This window comes from Struthio camelus, chromosome 5, assembly GCF_040807025.1.
Source record: "Struthio camelus isolate bStrCam1 chromosome 5, bStrCam1.hap1, whole genome shotgun sequence".
NCBI lineage: Eukaryota > Metazoa > Chordata > Aves > Struthioniformes > Struthionidae > Struthio > Struthio camelus.
In genome coordinates this window covers 45,049,533-45,070,537 of record NC_090946.1, presented here as the reverse complement: position 1 = coordinate 45,070,537, position 21,005 = coordinate 45,049,533, and the positions used below count along the sequence as shown (strand labels likewise).

At 47.4% G+C, this 21,005-nt stretch overlaps 1 protein-coding gene across 4 annotated transcripts in view; it reads right to left on the bottom strand.

Annotated features, from left to right (window-relative positions):
* The window catches only part of SLC8A3 (solute carrier family 8 member A3), a 145,336-nt gene that overhangs the window by 12,010 nt on the left and 112,321 nt on the right, over window positions 1-21,005 (bottom strand). For 3 of the 4 annotated variants that reach the window (XM_009689876.2, XM_009689878.2, XM_068946142.1), the window contains exons 4-7: window positions 15,034-15,051; window positions 3,881-4,005; window positions 3,231-3,330; window positions 502-777 (exon numbers count right to left, since the gene is read on the bottom strand). In XM_009689876.2, coding sequence (XP_009688171.1) covers window positions 502-777; window positions 3,231-3,330; window positions 3,881-4,005; window positions 15,034-15,051 — 519 coding nt within the window. The remainder of the gene's footprint in view (window positions 1-501; window positions 778-3,230; window positions 3,331-3,880; window positions 4,006-15,033; window positions 15,052-21,005) is intronic. The other variant, XM_009689879.2, reaches the window with a different exon arrangement.

The following is a 21,005-nucleotide window of genomic DNA, read 5'->3' as shown; positions in this document are numbered from 1 at the left end:
AAAGCATGATACTGGAAAAGGTTGAGGAATGGGCCCCAACCCATGTTTTGCACTGCCTTCTCTGGTGGGCGAGTGCTGCGTGGCCAGGTCTCACTCCAGGTCCATCTCTGGCTGAGCTTCCTGTCCTGGACATGCCCTCCCAGCACTCACCGATGGCACCACACACCTTGGTGGCTCACCTCCCCCATGCTGTGGCCAGGACCCCTTGCTGACACTGAGCAGAGACGAATGCTCGGAGGCAGGCACAGACCTTGCCCATTAACATGGAATCACTTCCCAGCCTAACCCGTGTCCCAGTGAAAGGGCTGCTTCCTCAGAGAGCTGGTCCAGGAGGCAGGAGAGTGGGAGGAAGGGGGAGCCTGGACCCAAGCTTTGTTCTGGCCTTGTACCCCAAATGAAGAGGGTGACATGAACTGCAGGGAGCAGACAAGTGGAAGAGAAAAGCAACTGGGAAAAGCAACTTTCCTCCTAGCCCCATGGCTTCCCCCACGGCATCCTCACCTGGTACGGAAGTGCCGAAGGCTACAAACACGACAGCGGTCACCGAGTCCTTGAGGCCGATGGTGCAGCCAAAGTGGGAGGCAAGGTCTCCGATGACCGCAGTGAGCATGCCGATGATCAGGATGGAAACGACGAAGCAGGCCCAGCCATTGCAATACTCCGTGGGGGGCACACAGGCAAACAGCACCTTCCAGAAGACAGTCAGGAAGTGCATCACGTAGTCAAAGCAGGATGGCAGGCGTTCCTCGCCAGACTCATCCTCGTCTTCATCGCCCGCTGCAAACAACACGAAAACAGAGGGCTGGCTTTCATGACAGAGCTCCTGCGAGAATGCCTGTCCTGTGCCCCGGCTGTGTTGCGCCAGCTGATGTCTGAGCTGGTGGGTGCAAGACGCCTTTCACAGGGGCAGGCTGTGCCCCGTGCATGGCTCCCCCACCGCTGGGCTGCCGACCCCGCTGCTCTCTTAGCGGCCTTCAGAAAAGCCAGTGCTGAGCCACACCAGCACCATCTTGCTTTTCGCAGCAGCCTCTGAGCTTCAGCTGAGCAATGAGCTCGTGAGCAGGGCTCCATGTGCAGCTGCAGCCCTTGGGGGCAGCTGTGGGGGCTCAGCAGGGAGCCAGGCACTGCATGGCGGCCTCCACCATGCCAGTGATGTGGGCATTGGGAGCTCACCACCACAGCTCCTAAGCACTGGTACCTGCTGCCTGACAGGGACCACGCTCACAAGCCTCCACCACCCCGCGGCCACTCATCCCTCCTGCTTCAAGGCCACCCACCAGGGTGCATCTGAGCATGGCAGGGCCCATGCAACCAGACCCCGAGGTCCCAGGCCCTGACATGGTGCTGGCTGCTGGGAAGTGGATTGGAAAACAGAGCTGTCTCCTCTTGTCCTAATGTTAGCCTAGTACTGGTACCCAGAGGATATGACCATATTTATCACCAAAGCAACCCAACCCCTACCCTGAAAACAGTGAAGGCCAATCAGGCATCCCTGTTTCCTCTTTCCCGGAAGACAAGAAGAAAAGCAAATATCTGAAATCAAAAGGCAGGTCTTCCATAAAGGTTAAAAACACCACAGGCAGTTATAGAATTAATATAGTATAGAATTAATATAGTATAGAATTAATCTGTGGAACTCACTGTTGATTGGCATAATAAAGTCACATAGGTTGGTGACATTTGGGGTGTGGGGGGGGAAATAGTAGAAGGTTATAGAATCGAGTGTAATAACTGCAATTAGGAAAACTGGAATGACACAGGCTCTTGGCCTTCACTCCAGAGCACAGGCTGATCACCAGCGGGGCCTCAGCAAGAAATTTCTCATCTGTGTGAGGGTACAACGCACAGCTGTACAGTCACTTGGAGGGGCTCTGTCCTTAACCTAGTGGGCCAAGTCAGCCCCTGCGGCTAGATGTCCCACTGGTTTTATTCAGATGTCTGAAGCTGTGCAGTGAGGCCAATCCCTTCTGCACAGAGATTTCCCGCTCAGCTCCTCCCCAGATCGTCTTCTTCTCAGAACAAAACTGAATCACAAAACAGCACTAATGAGAGATGACTGAGCTCTCATTGGGTTTGTTTCCACTTGTCCCAGTGTGAATAGGCTTGCTCCGTGCAAGGGTGGCTACCCTTGAGGCTCAGCCCCTTGATGGGACTTTGCTTGGAACAGCAGCACAGGTCCCAGTTAGAAACTCAGAAAGTAGCTTTGAGCAAGCTTCTGAATGGGGAAGGCTAGAAAATCAGGAGCAGAGTGGAGTGGCACTTCTTGACACATTTCAGGCAGTGAGAAGAGGGGAAATGTGGCTTTTGGAAGAGTGGATACCAGACAAAGAAAATAAAATGGACAAAGAGATAGGAACCACAGCGTAGAGAGCAGGCGAAGGAGAGGGAAGGAGGAAGAGAGAAACAGGCCTGGGAAAGAATATTGCTCCAAGGAAGGAGTTACTGTTTCCACAGAGCCAGTTTCACTTTACTGCTAGAAAGAAGAAGCCCAAATACCCATGCGTCTTCTTTCACATCAGAAGAAGCCTTTGTGGCCACTGGCAACAGTTCCAGCTCAGCTGCCTGCACTTATGGCTGGGTGAAAAACAGCCTTTCTTGGAAGATGCCAGACCATTAGAAAGGATCAACAAAGGTGCTGGAGAGCCTGAGTATTACTAACGGCACAGACATCCCTAAAATGTCAGCTCTGAGGCTGCCTGGCTCTGGAAGCCATGAGTTTTCCCAGGCTGCCTGGACAACAGCTTGCAGGTCTTGAGGCCTTTCCGATGCCGCTGTAAGGCCTTGCTGTGTGGCAGGGCTTAGCACGTGAGTCCCAGCAGGACTCCCCACAAGGCAGGGCCAGACTGGAAAACTTCCAGCAGCAGGAGACATTTAAAAAGGGCAACCTCAGGCACACCAACATCCAGCATGACCAAAGACTGGATTCTGCAGTCTGCATTAGGTCACTAACGCAGAAGGAGCAAAGCCTGTACAAATAACATGTCTAAAAACTGACCTTCAGGGAATGGTTTATCCAGCCAGGATCTCCTGGGCTCCCTAACTGGAAAAGGCAGCATATTTTGCTCCTTGGATTGATTTAGTAGATGACCACCTCGCATGCAACAGCTGAACTTCACCAACCAGGTAGATGTTGTCTCAGGCGGCTCCTGAGTCCGGACAGACCTAATTCCAGCCTGTGCATGCCTCTGGGGTTGCTGTTTCGGTCAGTGGACTGTTGATCTCCCCCTCACCTGCGCTGACGGTAATGGCCTCCATGAACTGGTCCCTCCAGGAATGTGTCCCTACAACCAGAGCCAGGTTTGTCTTCTTAATCAGCTTGTCCACGGTGCTCTGTCATGCGAACAAAGATGCAGAAGATTAAACTAGTGTAGCAAACACCAGCTCGTAGCAGTCAAGGCTGATCTCACAAGTGCACAGTGGAGGCCTCTTCCCTTCCCAAAGGCAGGTGCCACAGACACTCTCCTACCAACCAGATGAGGTCATGGCTCGATTCAGGCCCACTTTCACCCTGGACAGGCTGTCCTGTACCTCAGGCACAGTCAGCTTGTTTGACACTGCTTATTCCTGACCAGGCTCTCGCCTTCCCTCAGCCCTGCCTCACTAGAGATACCTTTGCTCCTGTCCTCTCCTGCATGCTGGCTTCTTCTACTTCCAAGAGGGGGAGTCACTTGCCTTTCTCCCTTCACCTCTGTCCTCCACCAGCTACTTCTCTGTCATTTCTTGTAGGCTTCCCCGACCCTGTACTGCGTCAGATACTCTTCCAGCTGCTCTTTCACCATATATACTGCTACCTTCTGCCGCCTTGGCCCTGCCCTCCATGACTGGTCTTCAGTTATACAGAACTATTCCCTCTTGGAGGACTCCTGGGACAACTACTGACCTTGAACTCATAGGACTCCTCAATGATGACTTCTAGTTTGGGATGCTCGCCAAGTATGGGTTTGCCCATCTCTGCAATCCTCTTGGCCTCCTCCTCTTCAACCGTTAGCTTCCTGTCAGCCACTTCTGTGAAAGTAAAGTCAACACTAAGCTGCAGAGAGCATCTCTGAAGCTCTAGGAAAACACCGCGGTGGGGCTTCCCTGGAAGGCCTGAGGACAGGGCCTTGTGCAATCCCTTCACAACTTGCTAAGTCATGCAGAGATTTGGGTGACTGTGGTGGGATGTCACACTACAGAAATAAAGTACAAAGATTTCTGTGTATTATTTAACCATCAAGAGTATACAAAGATATGGTTTTGCTTAAAAAAAAATATATGTTTCTCCAGCCTGCATTGGAGTTCTTTAGCTGGATGACATACACCCTCCGATCACCACTGCAGGAGCCACATCTTTGGTAAGACTGAAGTACCTTTTCTTTCTACCATTTGGCACAAGTGTCCTTTAAGACAGTTTAGCTTTAATGTGCTGGTATGTTTTCTGGTTCAGTTAAAAATGAGATAGAATCTTTTTATTCCCCTTTGATTAGAAAATCAGCATTGGCACTCTGTGATATTCAATGCTTTATCTAACTCTCAGATATACATATACAGTCACAGCCACACATACACACACATACCTCTGTGTGTATATATATACATATATATATGTGTGTGTGTGTGTACATATATATATTTGTATACACATACACACACGTGCGCACATGCACACGAACACATTTCATTCTTTCATTCTGAATGGTAACTATTTTTTTGCCACACTGTGCATTTCCTTTGGGATTCCTATCATTTGGAAAAAATGAACAGGAAGAAATAAGCCAGGGGCCAAGCAGGTTTTTGTCTTCGCATTATTGGATGTTTAATTTTTGCTGGAAGAAAGGTAAGTTCCCCAGGCGGGCAGAAGCCCCCTGTGAGGCAGTAGAGGTGTCCTACAGGGCTGCTGAGAGGTGCAGCATGCCCTTGGTGGGCTCACCTTGCTGATGCCCAGGGCAAACACAGCAAGGTGCCTGGGGACGTTCTAGTTACCTGGACAGGAGGCAGCACCCAGGAGGAAGGGTGCCCTGGCACTTTCCTTGGCTGTGACCAATGTCTTCTCTCCCACCCATACACCCAGGTGCAGGCACGTGCCAAGGGGGTGGGGATGAGAACAGCACTCACAGAGCGTTCTGTAAATGAAGGCTGGACATCCTATCTTTGTATCCCTTTTTCTTTGCCTTCACACTGGGTTTTGTGTCATCCCACAGGAACACAAATATTTCAGAAGAACATAAATATCAGATCTCAAGGGCATATACATTTACTCATGTTCAAGTGCTCTCCAGGACTAACTCCACAGATAGTGGTTCCATGAGGCTGGGGATGTGGGTGTAAGACAGTGAAGATCAGTATGAGAAACTTGCTCTCTAAAATCCAATAAATACAACATCTGCCTGATGAAGAGAGCACAAAGCACAAGAAGACAGGAGTTTGAAGACAGGAGTTTGTCATCTACAGATATTCTGCACACACTTCAGTGCCAGATGTCTGAAGTGTGAATGAGTTTTGAGGGCTGAGTGCTGTAAGAAACATCCTGCTGATGCCCTGACGTCACACAGTACGGCACAGCACAGCTCCTGGTGGGAGGGCCATTGCTAACGTCCAGGTGAAATAATAAGTCAGTGAAGAGATATAGCAAGACCATGGGACTGGAGAGGGAACTGGCTGAAGCACTTGGTTCCTAATTTTGCATTGAGCCTGAGGATAGCAACTAGATTTTGCTTCAGAGAGCTGTTCTTGCTGGAACAAAGCAGAAACCTCACAGCAGGTGGAGGCACTAGCAGAGAAACTAAGAGAGCCTTCAGGGACAGTACTAGCAAACCAGAAAAGGAAGAGCTTGAAGCAGACGGAAGTGCTTCAGCAACAGGTATTTGCCCAGGTGGAAGAGATTCACTGGGCTAGTATAAGGCTGGGAATTCATTACCTGAATGATATCACCTAGCCCAAGCTGCCTTCTTCCAGTCAGTCTGTAGCTGATCCACAAGAGACTTGCAGAGGCAACAAAGTCACCTGCCAGCAGCTAAAGATTGTGCTGCTGGTCACTGACACAGATGTAGTCCTGTGTAGGAGGAAGGTCACAGGTGTGGCAAGATGCAAGCTGTGGGCACCACTGCTACTCTTTTCCTGAGACTTGGGACGCTGTTGCAAGGAGTACGTACTGGCAGATGCCTGCTGGGACAGAGATCCATCACTGTGGTAGAGGCATCCATGAATCAGTGAGGACTCCCCTCTTTTATTAACAGTGATCAGGAATGTCAAGATCTTCGTGCTTAAAAAGAAAAACATCTAGGGAATGAAGATGTGAGTCAATTAATACCTGTGCCGGGCTTTTTGAAAAGCCTCAAGATCTCCAGGAAGAAGCTGGGTTTCCCTCAGCTTCCTTGTGCCTGACCAGTTTGGGTGACCAAACTGCAGCACGACACCCAGCTGAGCCTGCGTGGGAGCTCTGCAGAAAGAGGGGAGGTAGTACAAATGAAGAGCATCTTGTTCTGGCTGAGCAGTAAGTCAGACATTACCCAAGATTTCCTGCAGAGTTTACAAACACCACAGGTAATGCCTCAGATGTTATTGGGTATCTCTGGATTGCTGTGGGGTTCATCAATCCTATGTGGACTCCAGCCGATCTCATATTCCTCACCAAAAAACATACGGAAATTGCAGACTCTGCATGGAGTCTATTTATAAACTCTGCCTTTCCTCATCAACCCTGCTAGATTGATTACAAAGATTGTAAACCTTGTAAGACCTGCAGAGTTTATAAAATGTATAAGAACTCCTATGGCAGGTGACATTACTATAACCCATCATAGAAGCAGAAACAACTACATCCATCATTTGACATCAATGAAGTACATCAAAATCATCACTGCCTAGCCCAAACACAGTGTACTCTGGATCTGGGAATCCCCAAAAGTTTACAAATGCTGACACAGGAACAGCAGCACCTGGAGAAAAAGATGGCAGCAACAAGGCAATGCAGGATGCAAGAGATGTGGAGGACGACGGCCGGTAAAGGCCAGGTGACCCAAGGGTAAGAGTCAGCTAAACTGAAAAACTGCAGAAACAGGCATGAACCTGGAACAAAATGTTCTATATTATGCCATATTTGGAGGCATGAACTGACAATCATCAAGAACAAGTTTCAAGTTACTTATACCCACTTAAGCAGGGATTTAGATGAAATCTACATCTCCTTTTCCAAGATACATATCTAGAAAGTCCAGTCTCTGCCTCTGTCTATACCTGGAAGATCACAAGGTATATATATCACTAAAAATGCAGGTGCTTACACACCAGTCCCCCAGCCTTACCACATATGTCACTTGCTCCCATCTGAGATCTACCATAATCTGAACCTCATGTGATGTGGTGCCCAGAGCTCTGCAAGGGCCCAATTTGGCAACCAAATCAAGAGCATGCTGATGTGTGCTGACAGCGCTGAGCTGTGGCAAAAGCACAGCAGTCATCCCAACAAGGTTGCAAAGCCCAAACTCAGGGACAATCTGGCTTACTACAACCTTCAGGGGGAAGCAACTGCATCAGAAAAACTGTGGGTCACAGCTAGCAGCGTAGTTCCTTGGGCTCTGGCCCACTAACTGCTGTTGCACAATGTAGAAACCAAATGTCTGGGATTGGAGGAGATTCCCGTGAAAAATGGGAATACTTGATAGAATTTCCTTGGCATTACAAATCCAGGAGAAGCCCTAGAACAAAATCTCAGTCCCTGCATAGCTTTAACTGATTTGTCTTTGCCATTGTAACATGATGCACAGGGCCTCATGCAAATATTAGCCATCTAGGAAAGTCTGATCTTCATAGATTTCCATAAGTATATGCATTGCAGAATATATTATCTTCCCCATAGTGAGCAGTATCAAATAAGGATTTAGCTCAGACCCTACCTTATTCATGCTCTTTTATGCACCTGTGCCAGACAGGACAATGTGAGATCTGAAATTCTCCTCTGAAGTGCAAGAGCTTTCTCAGTTTCTTCTGACTGTGTGCTAGGCCTGAGGTTCTCAGACAGACTACACCGGAATGCTTCTCTGTCAGTCACCAGCAGCAAGATCTTCAGCTGTTGGCAGGGCACTTTGTTACCTCTTCAAGCCACTTGTGGATCAGCTACTGATTCGATGAAAATGGAAATTACGTGCCAGGCAGCTCTTAGAAGAGAGTAAAGCAATCAACACTTCCATATCCAGGAATGGAAACACCTCTGGCTGCCCCAGTGTCGGACATAGTGGTAGCAGTTGGGACGGTTGTGGCAGCACTGGTAGAAAGGCCATCTAGAAAGCTGGCCTGGCTTCTAGCAAGCTTGCATAGCAAGCATGGGATTGGGCACTCAACCAAACTAAAGGTATTTGTACTTACGACTGTACCGAATGGCTGTGGAACTTGGACCATTTCAGAGGGCGCCTTGTTAGCTGAAGAAGTGCCACCAGAGGCACCTTAGGACCCTACACCGCACAAGCTGAAGTGACAAGCTGACCAGCGATGGAGTCCTGCAGCTGGCTGACAGCATGCCTAGTAAGATATTAATAACGGAGGCCCTGCTGTCGCCAGGCAGTGCCTGCACGGGGAAGTGGAGCACAGAGACAAGAAATGTGTTTGCCCGAGGATGCACATCAAGGATGTCCTTTGGGGGCAGTTGATTGACTACTACGCCCAAGCTAAGTCTGTCAAATTTTAGCTGCAAACAAGCTGCAGGGGAATGGGCAAAGGCAATACATTTAAAAGTCCTGCCTGACAATTTTGGTGGTGGTGAGCTCAGAATGATGTCTCACAGAAATGCTAATAGAAGAAGCTTAAAAATAATAAATAAAAGAAAGAGTTAATTCCTGAATGACTCATAAAGAAGGTGGTTACATTTGTAAATGTGCAACAGGACGGAGAACTTGCCAAGCAAAGTACAGAAACCTAACAAACTTCAGAGGTGAATCTGAAAACATTTAATCTATCCTTGTATTTTCGCTGAGTCCCTGTCCTAATGTAAGAGCCAAATATAGTTCAATAAGAGTCACATATCAATTTTGTACTATAGCTTACTCAATGTGCTCATGCAAGTGATACATTGATGTCACATGCCAGGCTGCTGATTCTCCTCTGAAGACAAGCCAGTGGCATTTATGATAATAAGGACAAGCTATGACCTTAGGGTTCCAGTTAATATGTCTCTTGCCCAAACCTGCACTCCCCATACAATCAAGGTAAAGAACTAAGCACTTCCAAAGAGCAATACAAAGCACCTGCATGACTCTGCTACTCCTCCCTACTTACTGTACAGGGAACCTGAACACTGAAGCATGAGTTAGTGCCAGCCTCCGCAACACACTAGCTACCGACCTCTCCCTGTATCAGGCCTGCATACTGGCTCTATCTGTACCCATAGGATTTTGAGTACTGAGTTGAGTGCTGTGTGTAGAGACCCAACAGTTGAGAGGGAACAAACCCTTGCAACATCCTAGTGACAAAGCACACACCAAGAAAGGGGATAGCTGGGTTGCAAGGCCCTTGCCTCATGATTACATCTGTACTAATAAACTGAATAAGGCCAGGATAAGCGCTCAGGCACTGGCCTGCAATCATCTACGCTACTAAGTGTTAGCAGGCTCCCTGGCAAAGTTTTGGTCAGCAGCGCTCTCCCAGCCAATACCCACAAATGGTTTGGAAGATAGCACACTGTAGGAAGCCCTTCCCAGAGTCAGTAGCAATAAGAGCCCCCATTTTGGAGACAGCAGAGGAAGTCTACTTATAGAGAAGCAGGCAGTGCCCTGCTGCTTACCCTTAGGACCAGAGAACACTTCCTAGCCTGTTTTATTTGTTAGTACAGACGTAACCATAGAGGTTGATCCCACACTGACTACTTTTCCCAAACACCATACTCACTGGTGATAAGTGAACGTGTCATGACCTGTCCCACTTGCACAGAGAAAAGCAGGGGATGTGAGGGCAGGCAGAGATCCACCAAGAAGGAGGCTGACTCTTCAACCCACTGCATGGGACGCCCTTGGGGAGAAAGGGAACCTTGCTCCTGCTCCTGTTTTCCTCACGCATTTCGCTCCATCTCATTTCTCTCTTTGCTAAAGAATGGCATTGCTGTGGCAAGTTCTTGGGCAGGTGGCCCAGGGGCAATGTGGCCAGGAAGGATGGAAGTCTCCCACACTGCTCTCAGTGCAGACCCCTGAACCCTGTGAGAAATCAGGGGTGTCTTTCATCTGCAGCTGTTGAGAGGCCATAAATTAGCTGTCCTCAACACCAAAGTCTCCTAAAAAGTCTGAAGTGCTAGACGAATGCTCAGAAACCTGTGTCCTGTATAATTGCCTACAAGGTAGAGAACTCACCCAGGAAAACGTAGACTTGGGTTTGACTCATCATCAATTTGAGATTTAAACTGACAACTCCTGCCTTTCAGGGAAGTACTTCAGCAACAGGCACAGCACACGAGTTTGCACTCACAGCTGCAAGATGGTGCTGTCTCTGCAGAAAATGTGGGGCACGCTCTCATGTGGACTGCTCTGGCTGGAGGGCCCTGAACTTGTGAAGAAATGAGTGTAGAGATGGGGTGCGAGAGAGGTCCTCCAGGAAGCACGGACAAGGTAGCTGCCTGCCCTACCCACATCCAGCCAGGTGTGTTAGGTGTTGAAGAAGACTATCAAGAGCTGTGATAAAATAAATGAAAAGCAGGGAGGAAGAAAAGACCGTTTTAATTTAGAAGGTCAAGTCTGTCAAGGTGAATGCTGCCAAACTGCAGCTTAATTATTAACTAGCCCTGATTTCTGTTTGTATCAGCATCAGTACCTACCTTTCGATGCAGATTGCACCCTGGACTTTCAGCTGTCAACCCCAATTAAGCCTGATAAGGTCTAGATATGCCAGGCAGGAAAGGGAGCTTGCCTGGGCCTTCTGGGCTATCTTCACCTCCTCCCTGGGAAGGGGAAGGTGGGGAAGGAGGAGTCCCTGACACCCTTCCAGCGCTGGAATGTAGGCATGCACTAGCATCGAGTGCTAACAATGCACCTATACCACAGCAGCACTCAGTTTGCTAAGGTTAGGCAAGCAGAGCCTGCTGTGCGACGTACTGCATAAATATATTCTGCTTCTCATCCCAGGTTGGTTGCAGATCAGAGAGGAGATGTTACAAGTAGGGGAGATGAACAGGTCTGATAAGATCAAAGGTTGAATAGGAGAAATGAGAAAAACATTGAACTTTACCCAGCGTGTAGCAATGGCCACAGCTCACACACGCTAGGTGCCAGACCCAACACTTCCCTGCAGGAAGTGACAAGAAGGTTTTGACTAAATCACTCTGTGTTCTGATTCTGAGTTATTTTGTCCCATTCAGAGTTAATTCAGACCCTTGAAAGGTAGGACAGGCAAAGGGGGGGTCAGCAGCTCCTAGTCATTGCCCTGCCACTGACATGCTCTGCAACCTTGGTCATGTCTCTTTCTTGCTCATTCCTCAGCTCATTCATCCACATAATGAGAATGACTTTTACTCCTACAGGGGCATCCTGAGACTTAATTTGCTGCTACTTGGAAAGTCCTTTCAGATCTACATGTGACAGGCAGTTTCTTGGGATCAAACTACTGTAAGAAGGTCCTTTCTTGGTATTTCTTTCAGAAGGGAAGGGAAAACAGAGCAGAGTTCACACATAATGTATTGCTCCTGGAAGGTACTGCATGAATGCTTGCTAGCTCAAAAGCCTTCAGATCAGGTGAAACCAAAAGAGAACTGGACGTTGCCTGTGGCCCCCCAGACACATCATAAGTCAAAGTTAGATAAAGCTCATTTCTGTGCGGATAATCTGGCCACCATACCTTTTGTGCAGAAGCAGGCAACAGGAAGGCCCCCATAATACTGCCAGAGAGGTAGATACCTATCACCTAGGAAATGCTGCAAGATTACCAAACAGCCACAGACCAGTTTGTATTCTCTGTCACTTGCTGCATAAATTGGATTAAAACCAGCAACGTATTCATGAAAGTCTGCTACAGAGGCCATTTCCTACCCCCTGAGCTATCCATTTCTAGAGTGGGCATGTATCTGCATGAAGGTCACCCCTTCTGGGGACTGCGCTGCTAGGAAGAAATTAAAACGACAATTAAAATGGGATTTTTGCTGCAACTCAATAAAATATAATCCCAGCTAAACAAAGTAAACATTGAGCATGAATGAGTTCCTCTCTCCAGAGTGCTGTCAATCCATCAGTCACAACTAGAGAAGACTGCTGGCTAAAAGACACTCTGGCTTTTGAGGTTAGCATATTGATATGCCCTTTAATGAAACACATGCACACCCACAAGCACCAAGAATGTGTGCTGCTTTCTAAAAAGGGAGGAATCTGCTTACTTAGCCCTGAAAGCTATTTCTGAGGTGTGATACATCCAGTATACATGCCCCAGTGTCCTTAACGCCAACAGGGAAACTCTACACATTCACGAGAGGAAGGCTAATGTACGGCTAAAATACAGGCTTGGGACTTGTGGATAATTTCATGCCTGACTTTGCCTCAAGATTATTGTTGACACAACCGTCCCCAACAGGGCAGGTAATTGGCATTTTTGCTCCAAAGAAAGGGCCACTTGGACAAGAAGTGGGTTTTAGCTTGGGCCTATCTATATGCCTGTAGTCAGGGTGCAACAGCTCCTGTGAAGAGGACGGTTTAGCTACATGACCTGGGACTGTGCTGCGGCTGGCCACAGGTTGCTGAGGTGCTGGACTTGGGGGAAACACCGCAGGGCTGTGCTCTGCATCGGAGCAGGGCAGAATTCTGGGTTGTAAGGGCTGCTGGCTCCTAGGGACTACGTGACAGATGTGAAATGCATGTGCACATGTGTGTGTGAACATGCACGCATGTGCCACTGTCTGAAACGCTAGAGAAATCAGAGACCTCCAGAAAGACTCCAAAGGTGGCCTGGGACAGAGCAAAGGTGTCACTCTGGTGCGGAGCCAGGTCCGAGAGAGGCAGCCCAAGAGAAACGGGGCATTCCCTGGGAAAAGGTTTTGTGAGGCGCTCCTGGGAGGGAGGGATGAAGAAAGGGACTGACAGATACCACTGAAATGTTCAATAATGCAGTTTTTACAAAGATTCCTGCTTTTCTGTGTAATCTAAATCTAACATGACACAGACTAAATGAGAACATCACTTCTATCTCCACTTATTAGCCATGATTGCTGCCGAGTGACACTCCAGCATGTGTTTCCGTGGTGGGATAGCTTGCGTGGCCTTGCTAGCGTTCACGCTGGCTGCTAGCTTTAATGGTGCGCTTAGTCTGAGTGCTGTGAGCCTAAAACACAGGCCAAGCACATGCCATTGCCCGGGTAGGGCACCCCAACCAGCCTATCAAAGGGGGTGGCAGGAGGGGGCTCTCACCCCAGGGACCTTCCCTCTTCCTCACAGGCAGAGATGCGGCCCTTTCTTTATTAACTGAAAAGGGACTTTCTATAGCTGGTCACCACGTTATCCAATAATACCTGCCGGAAACAATCAGTTTGGATCACAACAGAGAGTGAAAATTATATTATTCTAATACAAATTATTTGGTTCCTGAGGTTCTGATCGAATTAGGCAGCTACTGAATTAAAGCAATGAAATTACTGTGAAGAAGGCTGTGCTCAACTTAATTTCAGTCCTCCTGGACCTGAAGAAGTAACAAAGGAAAATGTCTAAAGTGGTCTAAGGAGTTTTCCATAAATACCCTACACTGATATCTGGGGAACCTGGGACTTCTGCCTGCCATTAGCAATTTCCTAATTAGCCCAATATACTATAGGCTCAAGCCATCGTCTGGACAGCAGATTTGGCATACTCCTAAAAGCAGCAGAAACTGAAGCATGCACAGTAGAGTTCCTTTGATTTGCAGCACAGCTCAGACATATGAATATATATGACCAGTGCCTTAATTTCATGTAGAGCACAGACTTTGGCAATAAATTTTGTGGCTTATGGAGACCCAAAGGGTTAGAGGGCTCCTGTAAGAGGGCTTCTGAAGCTGGAGCTCAGCCTGCAAGTAGCACCGCTGCCTCATCATTGAAGCCCAGTGCAGGACCCATAACTTCTAAATTTGGGTTTTTATTTTTCAACTCTATTTACAAAACTGCCAGATTCAAGCTCCTCTCTGTGCCCTGCATGCTGGGCCTTACCTTTTGACAAATGTTTCTTTAGTGCAAATTCAACTATAATCATATGTGGAACTGGAGGAATAAGAAAAATACAGGAGGCATAAATCATACTGCAATGTGATCAAGAAAGACCAGAATAATGGGGATTTCAGGCAATGAAGGAGGATTCAGTATTAATAAATGTAACACCCTGCCACAGGGAAAGGAATTGAAGAGTGCTGAGCTAGTGCTGAGGGTGATCCTCATAATACTGCCCTCACTCTGGGCACATTGCTGTGTGCCCTTGTCCCTCAAATGGAAGGGGTGTGAAGAATATTAAAGTGCGTGGCTGGATGAGCTATGCCTAGGGGCGAGACTGCTACCAGAGTCCTAAATGGGAACAGGCAGGCCTGGCTCTGTATCATGTACAGCGCTGTCACGAACACCTTGCCCCACCTGGATGGTCAGGAAAACTGCTACTCTCACCTGAGGCAGGTAGCATCACATCCATGCCCCAGGAGGTGCTCTTGGACTGCCACCACCCCGGTTCCAGCACCATCCCCCTGGGGTGACAGGTACTACAATCTCCTGTAAAGTCTATAGTAAACCTCTGCAGCTCCCATATGCTTCAGGACAACCAAAGCACCAGACCTGCCCAAAGAGAGCGAGTAACGAGATTACCCCAAATTAGCCTGAACTACATGCTCTGCTTTGTAATCCTGGTTAGGTTATTTCCCAAAACTGTGGCAAAATTCTAGAATTTGAGGAAGGCTTTTACATATCAATCACTTTGATGTTCTTAATACCTCACTCTTAAATAGTTCCTGATAGACATTAGTACCTTGAGCTGGGATTGTCCCTCACTACTGCAACAGAGCAAATACAAACATAGAGAGCTGACTGAAGAGGATGAAAATAGAGTCACAGGAGGCAGAGGAAAGGAGGAAAAGCAGTCTTACCTTGAGTGAGCAGTAGAGCTGTGGGGAAAGAAGAACAAAAGAAAGACAGGCAGAAAGAAGAAAACAGGGAAAAAGTTAATATCCCATTGGAAAGAGCTGTAAAAGCTGTTCTGCAGATGGCAACTTTCAATGAGCAATGAATGTGGCTTAATGCAGTGTGCGAGCTCTCTATAGCTGCATGCTAGGTGCAGGTTGGGGAGCAGGCCCAGTAGCAGCAAGATGGAAATGAGGCTGGAGAGAATAGGTGAGCGCTGGGGCTCTGGGACCCAAAAGTATCCCCCTGCCCCCATGAGCAAAGGCAGAGGAATGGGATGTGGGAGGAGAGTAGCAGGGAGGGGAAGGGAAAAGTGTGGGGGGACAGCCACACTTGCCATCAGGGCCTGACATGACCCAACCTGACCCAAAGGCATTGGAGGTGTCCCTGCCTGTTTCAGATAGATAAGAGTTCGTGGTTGTGGAGGGAAGGCTTGGCAAAATTGGGGCAGGGGGGCGTCTTGGTAAACCGATGTAGCGTTGCTAGTCACTCGTGTGGCCAAGAAGAAAGAGGAAGGCCAAGGATGATGGGGAGCTGCTCAAGAGCCTCATCAGGGGAGGTGTTTATAAAGTGGGTGCTGGCCTCAGGACCAGCGTGAAATGGAGCAGGGAGTAATGCTGCCATGCACCACCCCCAAGGCTCCCCAGGGACATCTTGACTCGCCTGGGTCTACCCTGCACCCCACAGTATCGTTCACAGAGATTCAGGGTGCCAAGGTGACATACATGCAAGCATAAAGCATCACCGCTTTAAGTCTTCACAGGTGTCTTTGCTCCCAGTTGCATGTCTGCCTGACAATATTGCATGGGCATGTGCTGTGCAATGTCATGACAACAGAATGCAACTGCATCTACCCAGTAAAAAAAACTGCATGGTCCTGTGAGATTAGAACATGAGTTGGGATGGAGGGAGGAGAAGGGGGAGAAGATCCTTGTAAGGAACAACCTTACTCTGACTTTCCATAAAGGCATAGCACAGTTCTCTGGCTGGCTTGGACAGTGGTTTCATGACTCTCTTCTGCCTTGATTTCCCCACTCCCCCAAAACGTCACACAGAAACATTCTGCTGGATTCCTCTTAGGTGATATCCCTAGAAAGCCACGGCCTACATCCAAGTTTCAAACTAACCATAATAGGGTCTGCATAAGGTATCACACAGCAAAAAATATCAAACCTTCTTTGAGAGGGACTAAGCACCAGTTCTATGCCTTAGCTTTGACTTCTACCTGTCCTTCAAACAGCAAACTGGTCTCTCAAGACTTGTTTGTGGGCTATGATGGTATTGTAATTACTAACGCTTATTATCACGCACTTTTAGTCTCAGAAGCACAAAACTCTGTACAAAGACTGAGTCAGTATTAACATCCCCATTTGACAGATGGTGAAACAAGCAAAGATAGGCTAAAGGGAACGTTTTGCAAACTCAGAAGTGGGCTGGATTCCAAAAGTGCTAATTTACCAAGGCTTGCCGGTTCAGGCCTCTGAAAATCAGGCATTTTTACAGAGGTACCTAATTTTATCTATTCTACTTTGAAAGTGATTTCCTAAGCAATTCGTCAAAGGTCACACAGCACATTAGTGGCAGAGCCAAGAAAAGTAATCCTGAGTCCTGGCTCACGGTCTCTTCTGCGCTCTGTTAGTCATGGGCATACCTTTTCACTCAGACTGTGAAGAGGCATCAGATCAGTCAAGATCAGCCACACAATTTGGCACTATGAAGAAAACGCCAGTGGCCCTGCACATCGCCCCGAGACATTGTGGAACCTGGCAGAAGTTCAGTGTTCTTCTGTGTCTATATATATTAACGTGCATGTATATTTGGCAAGAGGAGGGCTACAAACAGGCAACAAGCCTCTAAATTCACTGCATCTCTATTAGCAACTAGGAACTATCTTAATCAATCTAACGATCACCTCAACTGAAAATACTGAGGGCACTCAGGGGAACATACTCTTGTCCATGTGCGCAAGTACTGGGTATAGCAAAAAGATTGAAGGGAAGGGAAGATGAAGAGGCCACTTGCTGAGCATCTCTAATGTTTCAGTCAGTCCTTTTGAGAGTCCCAAAAATTTTGGGAATACAGACATGAATCAATTCTGCAGCAAATAGCACGGTCACAGAGCCAGGAGAAGTAACGGGGTATTTGCTCTGCCTACACAACCTCCTGCCCTCATGCAGCTTTGCCAGTAAGATTCAAATCTGCCACCGCTCCTTGTAGAGCTAATCCTGACTCTACTTGTAGCTCTGTCCTATCACATCTCTACGTCTCTTTGTAGTCTCCTTGCTCTCCCATGGTCTTCTGGTCCTCCAGACAATGTGGGAAAATTTAATTTGCATTTTTGCAATTACAGTCATTAGTAAACGTGTCGATTTGGTGTTCAAATTTAATATAATGAAATATTGCAGGACTCCTAAGCTACAGTGGTTATGAAAAAAAAAGAAATCACTCATTCCTCATGTATTTTAAAACTGTTATTCTAGAGCTCTGGGATTGGAGTTTATTTTTTTTTTCCCATTTCCTTTTAAGCCTGCAAAAGAAGTATTTTTCTCCCTTTCACTTATGATATGATACATGAATATTTGAAGAAACCTATAAAGTTATGAATGAAACATCAAGAATATGGCATGCAGAAAGCCAAGGGATTATTTTATCTTTATATTTCTGAGTGAATGCTGTGCATGCAAGCACGAAAATGATTTCACGGACTAAAGCTTCCTTCCTGCACATGCGTCCACTAATATGCCCTTAGCCCTGACCTGGAATGTTTCCTGACAATCCATCTGGGGATGCTGTACCTGTACCAGCCCTCCCATGACAGTCCCTGTGCTGTTCCCATCCTGAAAGCTTCTCCCTCCTGCCCTCAGTCCAGGCTCCCTCACTCTGTCCCCAAGGTACGTCCTCTCCTCCATCAGTTCACCTCAGCTCTGTAGCATGGCCTCATTGCTATTGGCATCTCCAGTACTCTTACAGGCTTGACAAGCATATTGTTACAGGAAGTTGCTAAAATTAGTTCAGTATTCAAATCCAAAATAGCAATCCCATGTATCCCTTACCTAAACCTTGCACAGTGTGAGCGCAGAAAAATACATGTACCTGCAGACAAGGCCAGTGACACTAACTCTGCTTTTCGCTCACTTCTCAGGAGACGTGATGCTTTGTCTTCAACACAAAAAGAAGGCAGTGGGCATTTTAAATGCTAAAAGGAGGAAGCACGTAGGAGCGATACACAGAAAAAAAAAAACATGCAAGCTCAGTGTGACTTCCAGTGTTGTAGCAAGTACCAAAAGGATGGATGTAACACATAAAGGTTTCCTATCTAAGCCTGGCCTCTGCACGTTAATTAAGCCATTGCCTGGCAAGAACTAGTCTATCAGCTTGAACCGTTGAACATGTTCACAGGCAAAATGCCAAATGCTGCCTCACTCATTCTTGATTAACATAGAAGGAAGTAGGAGCTGGTCATTGAAGACCGGGAACTCCAGAGGCACGAAGGGGTCTGCATAGGGCAGACAAAGGCATCATCGCAACAGCTGCAGGGATGCTTCCCTCATACACGTGCCTGGGTGCCCTGGCTCAGCGCCGGGGGAAGAGGTGACGTCTGGTTGGACCCCCAGCAGCAGAAGGAGAAGTTGCTGGAGCACAGCCGTGTGGCTCGGAAAGGCTACGCTAGGAGAAAATAGTGCTTCACATGTAGGCGCTTCCCAGATGCAGCTTGGCTTTCCCCTTTATGCAAGTTGCCTTCCTTGTGCTGCTCTGTGATACTGTATTTGGCTGTGTCCCAGCTTAAGGGCTGAATCCCAGTTCCTCCTTTATTGCTATTTCTCTGCCCTGCAGGCCTGTTTTTTAACTAGGCAAAGTTAAAATTGTATGTATGAACTCTGCTTCCCTGCCATCCCTGAAACCCAACAATTTAGACCTCAATTTAGCTGCTAAAAAGTCAATGACTACTAAACGATTTCATCTGCATGTTTTCTACATGCTACAGTGCCAAATTCTGCAGTAACACAAAAGTCGGTGTAGTTGACAGATCAGGAGTTTAATTCCCTCCTGCTTTAACTCTGCTGAGGCCAAAGAAGGTTTAAAGCAAGAGGAACCTGGCTTGGAAAGGGAATAGATCAAAAGTCAGGCAACCCTGTAATTTACACCAACCTGGTAGGCTAAATGTGCATCCTAGCCTCTTTCTAAACAATGTCATACCCTTTTCTGCACTTTACCTCACAGAGGGATCTGACCACGCTACATCCTTTATTCTGGACTCATTCTTGAGTAACGTAACATAACATTAACATAAATCTTTTCTAATCAGTATACCTACAGACTCTAGGAAACCATTGTATAGATAAGAGGATTCTCCTAGGTTGTTAAACGTATGCTATTTACATATACTTAGAGTAAACATATAGACTCTACATACAGAGTGAACCGATATTAGGGAAGGCAAGGCTGTGGTTTTTGAGGAAAGCCACATTTACCCAGCATAATCACAGAAAGCAAAAGGAAAGGGGAACACATTGCCCAGACCTCGTGTGCACCCAGTAGAGCTCAGTGACCATGCAGATTGAGGGGTGAATGACTAACGTTTCTAGGCTATTTATTGCATCTCTAAAGGGTATGTCTACACTGCAGAGCATGGACCTCTAATACAGATCTCTGTGCCAATGCCAAATGTGCTGGGCAAAGCTAGCCACTTGGCTCCTGGTAGCACCTGGCACCACACCAGAAGTGACCCACAAGGCCAGCAAGCCAGAAGCAGGGCTAATGAGCCCAGTGCCCAGCCCAGAGCTTGTTCCGGTTCTGGAGTCAGCCCAGGAGCGGTAGCACGGGGGTCCCAGCAAGGTGCAAATGCACCCTCCGGGGCTCAAGCTCCCTGAAGGGCTAAGAGCCACTCATCTTCCAGATGCAAGTATCCACAGACTCCATACTGACCTGAGGTGAGCAAACAGTTTCCCTAAAGGACTGTGGAGAGCTATAAAGCTGTTTTTTTTCCATAGGCTAAACAAGTCGGAGATTTTGCAGCATTAGCCTGAATCCTATTGTTACTGAAGTCAACAGCAAAGCTCTTATGGACTCTGAGAAATAGAACCGGATCCATTCTCTCCATCAGGACAACCAGCACCATTCACCTTTATCGCAGCGCTGCAAGCAAACGATTATACCAACAGGGAAGAAGGTAACAGAAATCTAACATTTCTTTGATATTCCCATTAACAGCTGAGAGAAGAAGGAGCTTCTCAGAATCTGCCCACACTTCAGAAACTATAGCCACATGTGTTCTCACATATTGATGCAGCTTATCTTATCTGGGCATGGACTTTTGGACCAAGTTACACCATCTTCATCAATATTTTGAATTAGATAGTGTGGTTTGATCAATCCAACCTAGGAATCCATCTTTCTTTACAGTTTAATCCTTACTCTGTGAAACAGCCCCATCCTCCCTCTGGGGCATGCAGCTTTCCTATAAGTGGTGTTGACATATGATTAAAGAGAGATGTGCCACGAGACTTGTCTGTACCAGGTGACTCTATGCTGGGAGGGCTGGGGGGACTTCAGACAAAACCTTCCCAAGCCAGGTCATGCCATCTCTTTAGTAGTGTTCCACGGGGCATCTGTTTCCCCTTCCAGTAAAGGCATATCTTGTCGGGGACATGGTTTCTGAAGCAAAATTTTGCAAGAAGGATGTTAGTGTCTTTTACAAAATGTAATTTTCCAGAATCAGCATTCATGCATCGTCCCTGAGGCTGAATCTCCCGCCGCTGTGCCACTGGCTGAATTCTCATGAGTAGGCTCCCAAATACCCTCACGAAACATAACTTTCCAAACCCGATTTTCACCATTATCTGCTATCACACAAAAACTTGCAAAGAGATCTCACTTGACATTCTGGCTTTTTCAGCACTAAGGCTAACCACAGTTTAAGCAGAAGACTGACTTTTTC